The sequence below is a fragment of the Gobius niger genome, assembly GCF_951799975.1.
Source record: "Gobius niger genome assembly, chromosome: 21".
NCBI classification, from domain to species: domain Eukaryota; kingdom Metazoa; phylum Chordata; class Actinopteri; order Gobiiformes; family Gobiidae; genus Gobius; species Gobius niger.
In genome coordinates, this window is record NC_136872.1 from 18,323,747 (window position 1) to 18,336,325 (window position 12,579).

Here is a 12,579-nt window from a genome sequence, read left to right on the forward strand (position 1 = left end):
CATTTCAGCGTTTGTTGAAGTCGTTTTTGAATAGTTAAAGAAAGTTTAGATTTTTCTCCAGATTGTTTTCCCTCTTAATTGTTTTCAAACATGACCATATATGGGTGATTCCAGAGATGCCGTCTGTATCTATACTCAAAAATACATTTACTGAACAACAACAACAAAAAAGTGAGGTAGCCCAGCTTTATTTTGAACTAGAGATACTTTCATCTATGATTTAGTAACGAAGCCTATAGGCGCAAATTCAACCTGGAAGACTGATTTCAGCATCACCTTCCTCCAGCTAAACACCACATCTGTGAGGGTCACACCTCCACCTCAGCCTATCCGCGCAGAGCCACACCTTCATCGCAGCCAATCATCGCCCGCGGTCCTGCGTTTAAGCTCCAGCGTTCATGGCTCGTCCGCTTCCCAGCTGTGCTGCGACCCACCTCCACCCCTTCACTGCCTCTTCTGTCCGTGGTTTCACCCTGTTGCATCCTTCACAGGTCTCCCATACCATCACAGTGTCCAGGCTCCGGGGGAAGACATCTCTAACTCTAACCATCCATACTAACTTTAATCCATATATCAATGTTTACTGCCGGGGTTTGATCGCTAATAATTCTTTCTAATCGCTGCTTTTGTCTCTATCCAGGTTGAAATGCATTGAAGTTCATTTAGGTTTTGTAACCGCTTTACTCCTAATTTGATCCGGATCTAGACCAGGTGATAAGTTTGAGAACCAGTAGAGATAGGGCTATGTCATATTGCCAAGAAAGTGTGTTCTGTTTCTGTTATTATTATTATTGTGCTGTAAAGTGATGGCTTTTCTTTCTTTTTTTTAACGTTGTAGCATTGCACTTTAGAACTAAAACAAAAACATGAAATAATATTGCACAAAACATTAAAGGCATTTTACATAATTCAGACTTAGTCATAGACGAAAGTGTTGGCAACCCTGACATTTTTCCATTTAACTGCAATCGATGTACCGTAAGCCTGCAGGACAGATTTCATTTCTTTAGGAGTTGTTTGAAACTGCTTATTTACTTGATAGTCCCAGGTTCCTCTTCTGTGTACGTCCAGGGAACCATGGGGTGTGAAGTTCTTAATTATGTTGCGAACTGTGAACAAAGGAACATTAAGATCTGTAGAGATGGACTTCTAACCTTGACAGTCCACCTTTTTCTGTTCTTCGTGCTTTTTCTTCTGCTTGTTTGTGATTTTTCCAATTCACACAAAGGAACTACGCACTAACCTTCTGGGAGAAATACTCAATTTATTGGAAACATTTCAGGGACGCCAACACTTTCATCCATGACTGAAACAACCACGTACTGTAGCTTCTCCCGCCCTCTGACTGGAGTGGTCTCTCGTTGCATAAATTCAGTGCGGTCCAGCCCGACTCGTGTGCGCGTGCATCGTGGGTAAAGTCGTTTTTTTAGTCCCTCAGTTCCCTTATGTCATCCCGAGATCGTACTAAGGTGCTTCTGGCTTTGTCCCACCGATATTCGTCACGTATCCACCGTGAAATTAGTTCTTATTGGGAGGTGGGCGGCGCCATTTTTGGTCAGTTTTTTTTTTCTTTTTCTTATCAATCTTGGCCATTTCTGCTGTACACTTTGCCTCGTCTTGCTCAGATGATGGAGTAAACGTGACGCCGATGGATATAGGTTGTAATTATTGAAAGAAAGGATAATTTCTTTAGGCCCTCCGACATTATGGATAGTGAATGGTTAGATAGTGAATCAAAAACGATAGCAGGACTGTCACTGTCTGTGCCAAAACTTAACGTGTAATGTAATTGCATATTGAAGACAGTTTGACGAGAAGTGGGGTGTTGTCAAGGTGAACAAGAACCACTTTTTGATTATGAAATTTTGAACTCAAGAGAAATATTCCCAAAATGGTCGTCTTCCTGGTTGACAATCCTTGCTTTGTTTGGGTATATGATTAGGATGGGCGCGACTTCCTAATAGTTCAAATCCCTTACAAATTCACCAAGGAAAAGTGTTCCCATCTCCGGCTGGCGTTTTTCTAAAGTCCCTCAGCCCCTTTTCCTCTTTTCTAAATCCTCCTCGAGTTGCCGTTAAACCGAGTCCAGACTCCGTTCAGCAGAGACAGCGGCGGTCGCTCTTGGTCACCTCCTCGGACGAGTGCACCACGTTGGGCACGAAGCCGCTCTTCACGCCCTCCCAGCCCTCCTGGATGGTGATGTCGCCGGACCGGACCAGAGCGAAGATCTCCCGGGTCAGTTCGGTGAAGGCGTGTTCCACGTTGATGGCGTCGCGGGCCGAGGTTTCCACGTAGCGCATGCCGTAAGCGCCGGCCAACTTCTCCGCCTCCTGACGACTCACCTGCGAGGGCAAAAAAGCTTTTTCAGACAAAGTGGCACAGAAGATCGAACAAGCTAAAAACAATGTACAAGCCACTGTTTTTACTGAACGCCATGCAATGAAATCAGAGGCACTATAATAAATGTAATGCAAAACAGCTCAGATCACGTCTGGTGGTGGTTTATGGACTTTAGTGATCAGGGATGGCGGGTATGACTGGGCTAATGGTGCGTTCCATTTGTCTTCAGAACTCAGAGCTGGGAATCTCGTTTTTTCAGAGTATCAGTGATCCTGTTGGAAAATTTAATGAATCAAAAACAAATACAAATAATTTAAGCTGAGATGCTGGTAAAATTATGGTAAAAAAATATGTATGATCTCAAAAATATTTGTTACTGTTATTTGTTAGTTGTCATTAACCCGTGGAGGACATTAGCAGCATTAGCACTGCAAAGCAAACATTTTATAACCACAGAGGAGCTCAGTGGCACAGGGTTTGCAAGGATTGTCCGACTTTCCTAGTAGGAAATTCAACATCAAGGGGCGTTCCAGTTTCCTATTCGTAAAGTGTTTTGTGAATTAGCAATGTGGTTCAAGAGGATAGATGAAGAATAGGCAGCAGTCTGGATGTCTTATACAGGAGAAGTTTATTTACCCTCTGTGTGGGACCCGGAGACATGAACTCATGGATGAAAGACATTGCGCTAGTCCTACCATTCAAGTCTGTCTATGCTTCCACAGAAAAGGGATAAATACGTCTCAGAGCGTCATACTGATACGCAAGCAACATTTAGTGGCTGAGAGTCTGAGCACCACAGTCAAGACTATGACAGAGATAGTACGACTTTACAGCTTGACCCAGTATGACAAATAGCGATTTAATGATATCCTCTAACAGTAAGAAGGGAAATTATGACCTCCGAGTACAAATGGAACGCACCATAAGCCCCTCCTGTCATTTTTGGGACAAAAAGAGAAGAAATTAGTTATCATGACGCAGCCTAATGTCATTACTGTGTATATAATCATTGTAGTTTTATACACTGGATGACCAGCTTTGCCACAAAGAACTGCAGACGGGCCAGATTCAATAGCCCCGCGCTGTAGTGATGTAGGGATTGTGGTGAGTACAGTGGTTTAAAAACTGAAGCAGGATATAAACGTCTCATATATAATCTCATATCATTGTGCTTAAGGTAAATAAGAGAAAAGATAAGATAATCCTTTACTGATCTCACAACGGAGAAATTCACTTGTTACGATCGGCATTCAATAAGATCACTCGGAGTGTGCAAAAACAGTTAAATAGTAGAAAAACGAGGTATCTTATGTACAATAAGTAAAGCAAAAATCTCAGGGGGCGGAATTATATCAATAAGGAAATAAGAAAAATAAAAATAGGATAAAAATTAGAACAGATTAATGTATATAAGTAGAATATCGGGGCAAAGTTACAGTCCTAGTGCAGGTTGTCAATAAGTGATGCTGGTACATAGATTATTGCATGTAGTTTTATTGCACATGTTGCTTTACAGTCCTGTTGTACAGTTAGGCACCAGTTTCCTGTTTAAGAGACTGCTGTTAAAAAAAATGTGCCTTGTCATGTCTGTGTATTTACACTTGTTACGCTTCTGGTCTGAGTCCTGGGAATGAAAGTTGCCTGTCATGTTGGTTCTGTGGGTATTTGCTTTTTACTTTGACGAACAGCAGTAAATGCTTTTAAGCAGATCTGATAGGATAATAGATCATGTACCCCCAAAATATATCTCTATTACTCCCAGCGAGAGTTTACCATCACTACTGGTGATTTATGGTTTACTGACTTTGGTTTTGTGACTGTTTTCTATAACGCATCCAAATCCAGGAAATACGGATGGACAGCGGCAGTAGTAAAAGAAATGCCCAGAATTAAACAGGATTACGCAAAACTACACGAATGAAGCAAAAAAGAGTTCCCCAGGTAAGTTTTGTAAGTTAAAATCTCAAAAAAGTTGTTTTTGGACATATCCCGTCGACACCTTATTGCATGCACTGTTTAGTCAGTCGTACTACTTGCTGTTTTACACTAACTCAGCCCACAAGACGCCATAATAGTTAACAGCAGAATATGCATGGATGGACAAAACAATGTATTTACGAGAGAACAACATTATAACCAGGTCAAAAGCTCAATAGCCTCTGTTTTTACACAATTATTTATCGAAGCCCTGCCTTTTGCTTTGTCACGGTGCGTGGTTTCGCCCTCTGCTGATGTTTTGTTTTGTGCTGCCTCTGTTTCTCCTGGGACTTTAACAGATGAAGGTGCAGTCGGCTGATCTAAACGCAACGCTGACTCTTATTAGAGTAGACAGCAAAATGTTTTACACTTCTAGTCGTGAACAAGAGACTACAATGTAAAAGTGTGTCCGTGAATTAAAAAAACACTGTGACATGTGGTTCACTGGTTCACTGCATATTTCCATTCTCTGATCCGTCTGTGTGGGACAAAAATATATATTTATTTGAATATATAATTTAAATTCAAATTGTTTATTTTTTCCGTATCAGGCAAAATCAGGCGTGAGAGTCATCCAGGCTGGTAAAAGGGCTCAAATATTAGATTGTAACTAAGTTTTAATGTTGTTCCATTAAATTGTTTTTTCTTTTTCTACGGGTTCTGAAGCCGATCAACATTTCCTGAATTATCTTCCACATTTATAAAAGCTCATAATTCATCAGCGTTCAAAGTGTGTTCATCACAGCACCATGGATTTGCTACCTTGCCAGTAGGTAAAATGAGAGCTTGCTCTTTCACGTGTCATTCCCTGTGCTGCCCTCCTGGCCAATTCTAAATAATGTATTCTTTATTTTGGATATTCTCTTAACATAACAATGCACCATAACAGATGCCAAAAGAAAAACAAAACGGTGTCTCATGTCTTACTGTCTTCTCTTTATTTGACCTTTATTTAACCAGAAAAGTCCCAGAGGGGGCCCTATTGTACATGTTTTAGTGGTATTGGAAACATGTGTAGACACAGGGAGAACATGCAAACTCCACACAGAAAGGGAGACTCCAGGTGGGAATCAAACCCAGGACTTTCTACTGTAGCCGTTAAGCACGAGCGCTAACCACCGTGCCACCTGTCTTTACACAGACATTAGACATTTCAATGCCACAAATAATATGCTGTCATAAGGTGACGAAGTGCTCATCTATGATTTCAAAGTCTACAAACTTTCACTCGATCATCCTGAGCTACGCCTCACCTGTCTCTGAGGCTCCAGGTCGCACTTGTGTCCCACCAGCAGAAACACGATGCTGTGCGGCTGGACGTGGCTGCGCGCCTCCTCTAGCCAGTCGTGGACGTTCTGGAAGGACCTGCGGTTTGTGATGTCGAACAGCAGCAGCCCCCCCACGGAGTTACGGTAATACGCGCGAGTGATGGACCTGCGGGCACAAGAAGCACAAGACATTCGTGTTCAGGGTCAGGGTTCATTCTTAAAATTGGCACTAATTGTAACTGTAGGGAGAAGGCCTGTGTTTTTTTCCTGTGAACTTTTCCATTCATTTCAACATATTCATTATCAGACTTCAACATTATAACATAGGAAAAGATAGAGGGTTATAAATACTACCTGGACTCCCTCTATTATCCTTAGAAAGAGCCTGTTCCACTCATTGGGAGCACAGAAAAAGTACACTATATATACACTCATATCTATAAGCTAATTTGACAAGATGATTACAAAGTACACTGCTGTGCCGGTGCAATCTACGCTTACAGATTCTCTTTTTCTTATGCATGAATATTACACATGATTCATCTAAATCAAAGCCTTTAGAGACATTTGGCTGTCAGTTTCAAAGCCATAATTTAGCAAAACATGATCAGGAGGCAGTGGATACGCCGCTCATCGAGGCGGAGCCGCTGTGGTGGATTTGACAGGCCTGACACAATAATCGCTCAAATATTAGCTCTGTCCACAAAACGGAGACAGACAAATACATAATTACAGGCTCAAAACACTGGGATGTCACAACAGAAACCAGTGACAGCCAATGATAAGTTACAACTGCGTCAATGATTCTGACTGTTTCAAACAACAACGCACTGGTGACTTGAAAATGCATGAAGTTCAGTTGAAATTATCGTAAACACAGAAGCATTATGATACTAATAAAATCTATACATATGGCTACTCCATTTTACTTTTCCATTCAATAAAGATCAGTATTCTTTCATTAAGGGTAAAAAAATGTACGGAGACGAAAAGCATAAACATAAACGCGCTGCTTGTTTGTAGTCCTTGGTCTCTGCAGGGACAGTGTTTCCATAGCAACACCTCCGTCTGACAGGTGAGGCTTCAGTGATCTGAGGCTGTGAGGAAGATGTGAACATTTTTAGACACGCACAACTTTTGTGAAAGATAGCGCAGTTACAGGGATAATTTCATCTATGCTTAAAGGGACTATACGGAGTTTCAAAATTAAAAAATAAGTATATGAGCCCAGACCTGTTCACCACAATTGCCTAAAATCCTGCTCTGTCTCTCAAAAAGGTGTTAATTCGGGTCCGAAGTGCCGTCATGTACGAGCTTAAAGGGTTATTTCAGGATTTTTGACAAAGGGCCTCATTTCCTAGTTACCCAGAGTGTTGCTGGTACCTGGAAATATTTTTTTTGTAATTCATGCAGTTCTTATGTTTGAAAAGTTTTGTGGCGCTAGGCTAATGCAAGGCTAGCGTATTTATACGATGTCAGCTAGCCTGCATTAAAAACAGTCTTACCACACTCCACAGAGCACCTGAGGCAAATCACTTATAACGCCAGACTAACGTTATAAATGTCTGTGTCCATAGAATAATTTTAACCATTTTGCATTGAAAATACCTTATATTTGAGCAGCATCTGCTTCGTGTTTGTATAAGCTACGCAGCGGCGGAGTGATCTGCTAGAAAATAGTTCCTCAAAATGTGATCATTCATGTTCAAATCGTTCGTTATTTTATTTTGAACATGTGAGCAACACAACACCTTTACAAAATTTAAACGTAAAGGCTGTTACAAATCAAAAAAAGACAAAGCAAACTTGTCAGTTCCCTTGAAAAGCCAAATACAAATGCACATGTCCAAAAAGGAGTGAGGAGAAGTTAAACTTATTTAACCCCACCCCCTAGTTCAAAAACATATTGATAACATCATCATTTTCCTGTTCCTACATAGTTACTCAAAACTCAAAAGAAAATTGCTAGGTAGAAATAGTAACAAGGCACACACATGAGACAAATCACTTAATAATCTGTAAGTTCTGTTGTCTCATATTTCAAAAAAATGTTTTCTTTATATTTCTTCTTAAACTGATTCATGCTTGAGCACAGTTTTAGATCTGAGCTTAAATCATTCCATAATTTGGCACCAGTAATGGAAACACAAAAACTTTTCATAGTTGATTTGAACGTGTGATGCAAGGTCAGTTATATTCCAAAAATTATTATTGCTGCAGTACCCCCATAGTCGGCGGCAAAACAAACTAGTTTTCCATCTGAAAGCATTGCACTTTAGACACATTCCAACCATCTGTAAAGCATGGAGCCTAATTTTTAAAAACTTTCTAAAGATAGATATCGCTTCTGTGACAGCGCTGGGTTAGTTACAATTAAAGGGACCAGGCGAGTTTTCGTACGAAACATTTTACAAATCTCGAATACTAATGAGGGCTGGACTTTGATTGACAGGCCGTTAGCATTAGAGCTAATGGCGCGGGCGTGGCTAAGACTGAACTACGTGCCCCGTGAAGCCCGAGTCTACAGTGAAGATCCCGCCCTTATGCCCTTTTGAGGAACATGCTCCGTCACAGCAGGGTAGGAGGAGTCTGTAAATCCGCCGCGTTTCAAAATGGCCTCTGAGCTAAATAACACATTCAGTTTAAATATGTGTGGTGCGTGAAACAGCCTTAGAATGAAATGGAAAACAAAAAGAAATTGTCAAAACCAAAGTGCGTTCACACCTGAAGCGCTCCTGTCCCGCCGTGTCCCAGATCTGCAGTTTGATCCTCTTCCCGGGCTCGATCTCCACCAGTCGCGAGAAGAAGTCCACACCCACCGTGGGGTCGGACACCTGGGCAAACCGTCCCTCCGTGAACCGTCGAATCAGGCACGACTTCCCGACGGTCGAGTCCCCGATCACAATCAGGCGGAACTGATACAGCCAGATCGCCTCCATATCGGTCTACTGTCCAATGTCCAACGAGTGTCCAGATGTGTCCAAATGCAGTGGTTCAGGGATCTAGAGAAGGGACGCAAAAGCAGTACATTTGAAAACATGTGTGACTACAAATGTCTACCTAAATGGAAGTAATTTATTTATTTTTGCGAATAAATAAATTGGCAAAAATCCTCATATTATGATTCATGCTGGTCCGAATAACACATTGGTCTGGAGCAACCTCTGCAGGCAGTAATGGGAATGGCACCTTATAAAACTGTGAAAATTCGACTTCACTTTCATGGCATGCTAGCAAATCGTGGCACTGTGCTGAACACACTGAGCACAGAGTTGCTCAGAAAAAGTCCAGTTATGTATTTTGGGATTTAGCAATGTGTAAAGCCCAAAATGCTTTACACATTTTGGGCTTTACACCAACCCTAACCCCCCTAATATGTAGCCTAGCCCTAATCCCACTGACCATAACATAACCCTAATCCTACTGACTATAGCCTAACCCTAATCCTAATAACCCTAACCTAACCCTAATCCTAATGACCATAACCTAACCCTAATCCTACCAACCATAACCTAACCCTAATCCTAATGACCATAACCTAACCCTAATCCTACCAACCATAACCTAACCCTAATCCTAATAACCATAACCTAACCCTAATCCTAATAACCCTAACCTAACACTAATCCTACCGACCCTAACCTAACCCTAATCCTACCAACCATAACCTAACCCTAATCCTAATGACCATAACCTAACCCTAATCCTACCAACCATAACACAACCCTAATCCTACCGACCATAACACAACCCTAATCCTAATGACCCTAACCTAACCCTAATCCTACCAACCATAACCTAACCCTAATCCTACCAACCATAACACAACCCTAATCCTACCAACCATAACCTAACCCTAATCCTACCAACCATAACCTAACCCTAATCCTAATGACCATAACCTAACCCTAATCCTACCAACCATAACCTAACCCTAATCCTACAACCCTAACCTAACACTAACAATATAATTGTAAGTTCCTTGGACTGTGGAGCTTCTTCCTGTGTCACTTATGTTTTGGTACATAAAACGTGCTATTTTTTACATTTTTTCTTCATAAAAATGGACATTTCACTGGTGTAAGACTATGATTAATATGTACTACAGACATTATCTCATCAAGCAAAGTCATAATGAGAAAAAAACCTGCCATGCACATACAGTATAAACAAATAGATAAGAGCCTTCCATTGGATCGTTACAGCAGGTTCAGCAAAGTTATTCATCATAATCCTTCTTCACATCACCAATGGCAACTTCTTACCTATTTGTTTAATCCAAGTGTTGTCTTTGTTGGCCTTACAGCTGATCGACACATAAGCTAACTGCAGTTTCCAGTGTTTTCTGCTATCGAAACCTCGTGCAAAACGGTCCAAAGGTGACAATTTATGGGTCGAGAGAAGGAGCGAAGTAGCAGCAGCGTGGAAAAAAGACAGAAAGTAGTACATTTACACACGCTAATGGTGCTGGCGCTGGTCTTCGCTAATATTTACCTAAGCTAAGGCTCCGGGCCATCACAGTAAAAGCAGCATTAGCTACTCTGGTTTTGTCCACACACCAAAATGCTCTTAAGTTTCCAGATATATTCCTGCTTTTTAAAACAGGTGTCGCAGTATGGAAACATTTCATGCCATTATACTTTTACATTTAAGACCTCAGGCTGGCAAACTCATTCAATGTTTTTACTTAAACCACTATGAACATTTAATCTTCAGAAACAAGCCCTCGTTTTGTAGGCCTATATTGTTCATGTGAGATATATATAGAGACATAACTGGCCTTTGTTTGTCTGTGTAGATTTGCCAGAGTGATCCTCTTATGTTTCTCCGTCACTTGATGCCGTGTATTGATGTTTCTCCACAGCTGCGGCCCTAATGCCTTTCTCATCCGAGGTTTTTACAGTGATGTCCCACCTCGCAGTTAAACCTACTGTGGGCGTAGAAACTGCCACTGTGGAACTTGTTTGCTTAATAAAAACTACTCAGCTACTCGCTTTTCTCATTTGTTATGAGAACTGAGCTGTGAATGTTTTAGTGATGGTAAATATGGCTGTTTTGGTGCCCTCTCTTCGCTGTATGGACGACCACAGTCTATGGTCAGATGTACAGTAAGTGACTCTGTGATCTAGAGACTTCCCATCACCCTCCTCTCGCTCCCTCTCTCGTCTTTGTGGAGTCAGGTTGCGTCGAGCGCTCTGTGCAAGCGTGAGTGTCAGCCTCAGCCCTCCGTGACAAGAATCCAGATTTGCACATTAGACAGACAAAAACTTCCTTATTATTGTAATCTTGTAAACAACTTAAGCAGGTTTCACATCCCACAAGTGGCCACATTGCATAGTCCAGGTGCATAGCTAAATGCACACAATGTCACTATTATGTGTGAATCATGTCCTGGCGGGCGTGTGGGATGAACTGAGCTTAATTCAAATATGTACACGCTTCTTCTCGCGCCCACTTGGAACTGAACGCGCTACAATTTGATTTCAGAATAGGAAAATTAGATTAAAACAGGACAGTGAATGTATTTTGAGACCAGCTAAAAGTGTGGCTTCAAACTAGACACCAAGGGGCACGTTTAAGCAAAACTATTCTGAAAAAGGCTGGAGCAATTGGGTTCTTTTTACGGGCAATACTTGCAAATGCTTTGAGAGCTGTGATTGCACACTTTAGCTGCAGGAAATTGTTGATTCGAATAGTATTTAAAGGGTCAACAGTAGCCATTTTACGCACAGAATCACGCTATTAAAGAGGGGGGTATTATGCTTTTTTCAATCACATAGCACCAGTCTATATCACACTACAATGATGACGAAACCTTCTGTTGGTCTGTAAATGCAGTAAATTAGAATAACTGCCTTGTATAAAATTGTTCTCTCAAAATGGCTGTAGTGAATGTCTTGAAATAGGCCTCTGTCTCTTTAAGAACCTCTGACCCTTTCCGACACGCCCCCTCCACACGCTGTCTGTGGCATCAGTGGGGAGGGGGTTCTGCTGAGGAGCAGTGGTTGGTTACTCGGCTGGTGACGAAAGCTCAGAGGCGTCTCCAGGAGGTGGGGGCGTTCCTAGGAGGACTCGGGCAAACCTATCCCTAAAATGGCCGCCATCAGAGTTTTTACAGATTACTCAAAAATACGTGAATGTGCCAAGGCAACACTTCAGGCATGTTTTAAATGAGGGAATGACATAATAACATGATGTAAAGCTTGAAAAAGTTGATTTAGCATAAAACCCCCCTTTAACATATCATTTGCATAGGCTATAGAACCATCATAGTAAAACTGCACATATTTTGAGGTGCGTGGTTGAACATGTGATTGATTCCAAGTAAATAAAGAACCAGTAAACAGGCTGCCTATGAAGTAACCTATCTTAAATGTCCTCAGTTCATTCTGCTGACGAGTGGGGGACAGTAGGAGGTGTAAAAAAGCCTCGGAGTGACCAGCGTCATTGACCATGAAGCCCAAATCCTGTCCCTTTAACAGTAATCCAGCATCTAGCACGCTAACATCAGGCGACTAAAGGCGTAATAACACACGGCTGGGGCTGGAGTAGGTTCTTACGTGGTCTCGCAGTGGTCTTCTTTAGCACTCGGCGGACAGGGGCTCCATCACGGCACCGTCGAGTCTTCCTGTAATAATCGATGCGAAATGACTCCCCCCTCTCCAAACAGTGCCAAAGCCTAAAAAAAAAAAAAAAAGAAAGAGGAGGGAGTGGACGCGTAGTGGAAAAACAACAGGCTGCTCTAGGCCTCTGTACGTAGAGTCGCCGCTGTCGTCCGAAAAGCAGGTGCACCGCGCGCGAGCCGATCTCCGCTTTCCGACGGCAAAACAAGCGAGCCCGTGTTGACGCGCGATACAAAGCGACGCTGGGAGGGTGTTTTGGGAGGGGCGCAGAGGTCGCTGTCGAAAGGGGGAATCCCGTGAACTCGTGCCCCAGAAACGCCGTGTGTTTGCGGGCTCTGGCTGCTGCTGATGAAATGGCAGCGGGAGCATCG

At 42.1% G+C, this 12,579-nt stretch overlaps 1 protein-coding gene across 2 annotated transcripts; it reads right to left on the bottom strand.

The window, feature by feature from the left end:
* Window positions 1-2,041: 2,041 nt before the first annotated feature.
* On the bottom strand, window positions 2,042-12,579 carry rab39bb (RAB39B, member RAS oncogene family b). Of its 2 annotated transcripts, none has more exons than XM_079579983.1 (4): window positions 12,121-12,579; window positions 8,310-8,587; window positions 5,571-5,751; window positions 2,042-2,342 (listed from the first exon to the last, which is right to left on the bottom strand). In XM_079579983.1, exons 2-4 carry the CDS (start codon window positions 8,522-8,524, stop codon window positions 2,097-2,099), a joined length of 642 nt encoding a protein of 213 aa, XP_079436109.1. In that variant the 5' UTR covers window positions 8,525-8,587; window positions 12,121-12,579; the 3' UTR covers window positions 2,042-2,096. The 2 variants fall into 2 exon arrangements, with proteins under 2 accessions (XP_079436109.1, XP_079436108.1); XM_079579982.1 differs by having other exon boundaries at window positions 12,146-12,578.

Excerpts from the sequence above, each read along its gene's own strand:
- rab39bb (XM_079579983.1), bottom strand. The coding sequence starts at position 8,524 with ATGGAGGCGATCTGGCTGTATCAGTTCCGCCTGATTGTGATCGGGGAC. Across the intron at positions 5,752-8,309 it reads GCGGGACAGGAGCGCTTCAG|GTCCATCACTCGCGCGTATT; the intron begins GTGTGAACGCAC and ends TTGTGCCCGCAG. Across the intron at positions 2,343-5,570 it reads ACCTGGAGCCTCAGAGACAG|GTGAGTCGTCAGGAGGCGGA; the intron begins GTGAGGCGTAGC and ends TTGCCCTCGCAG.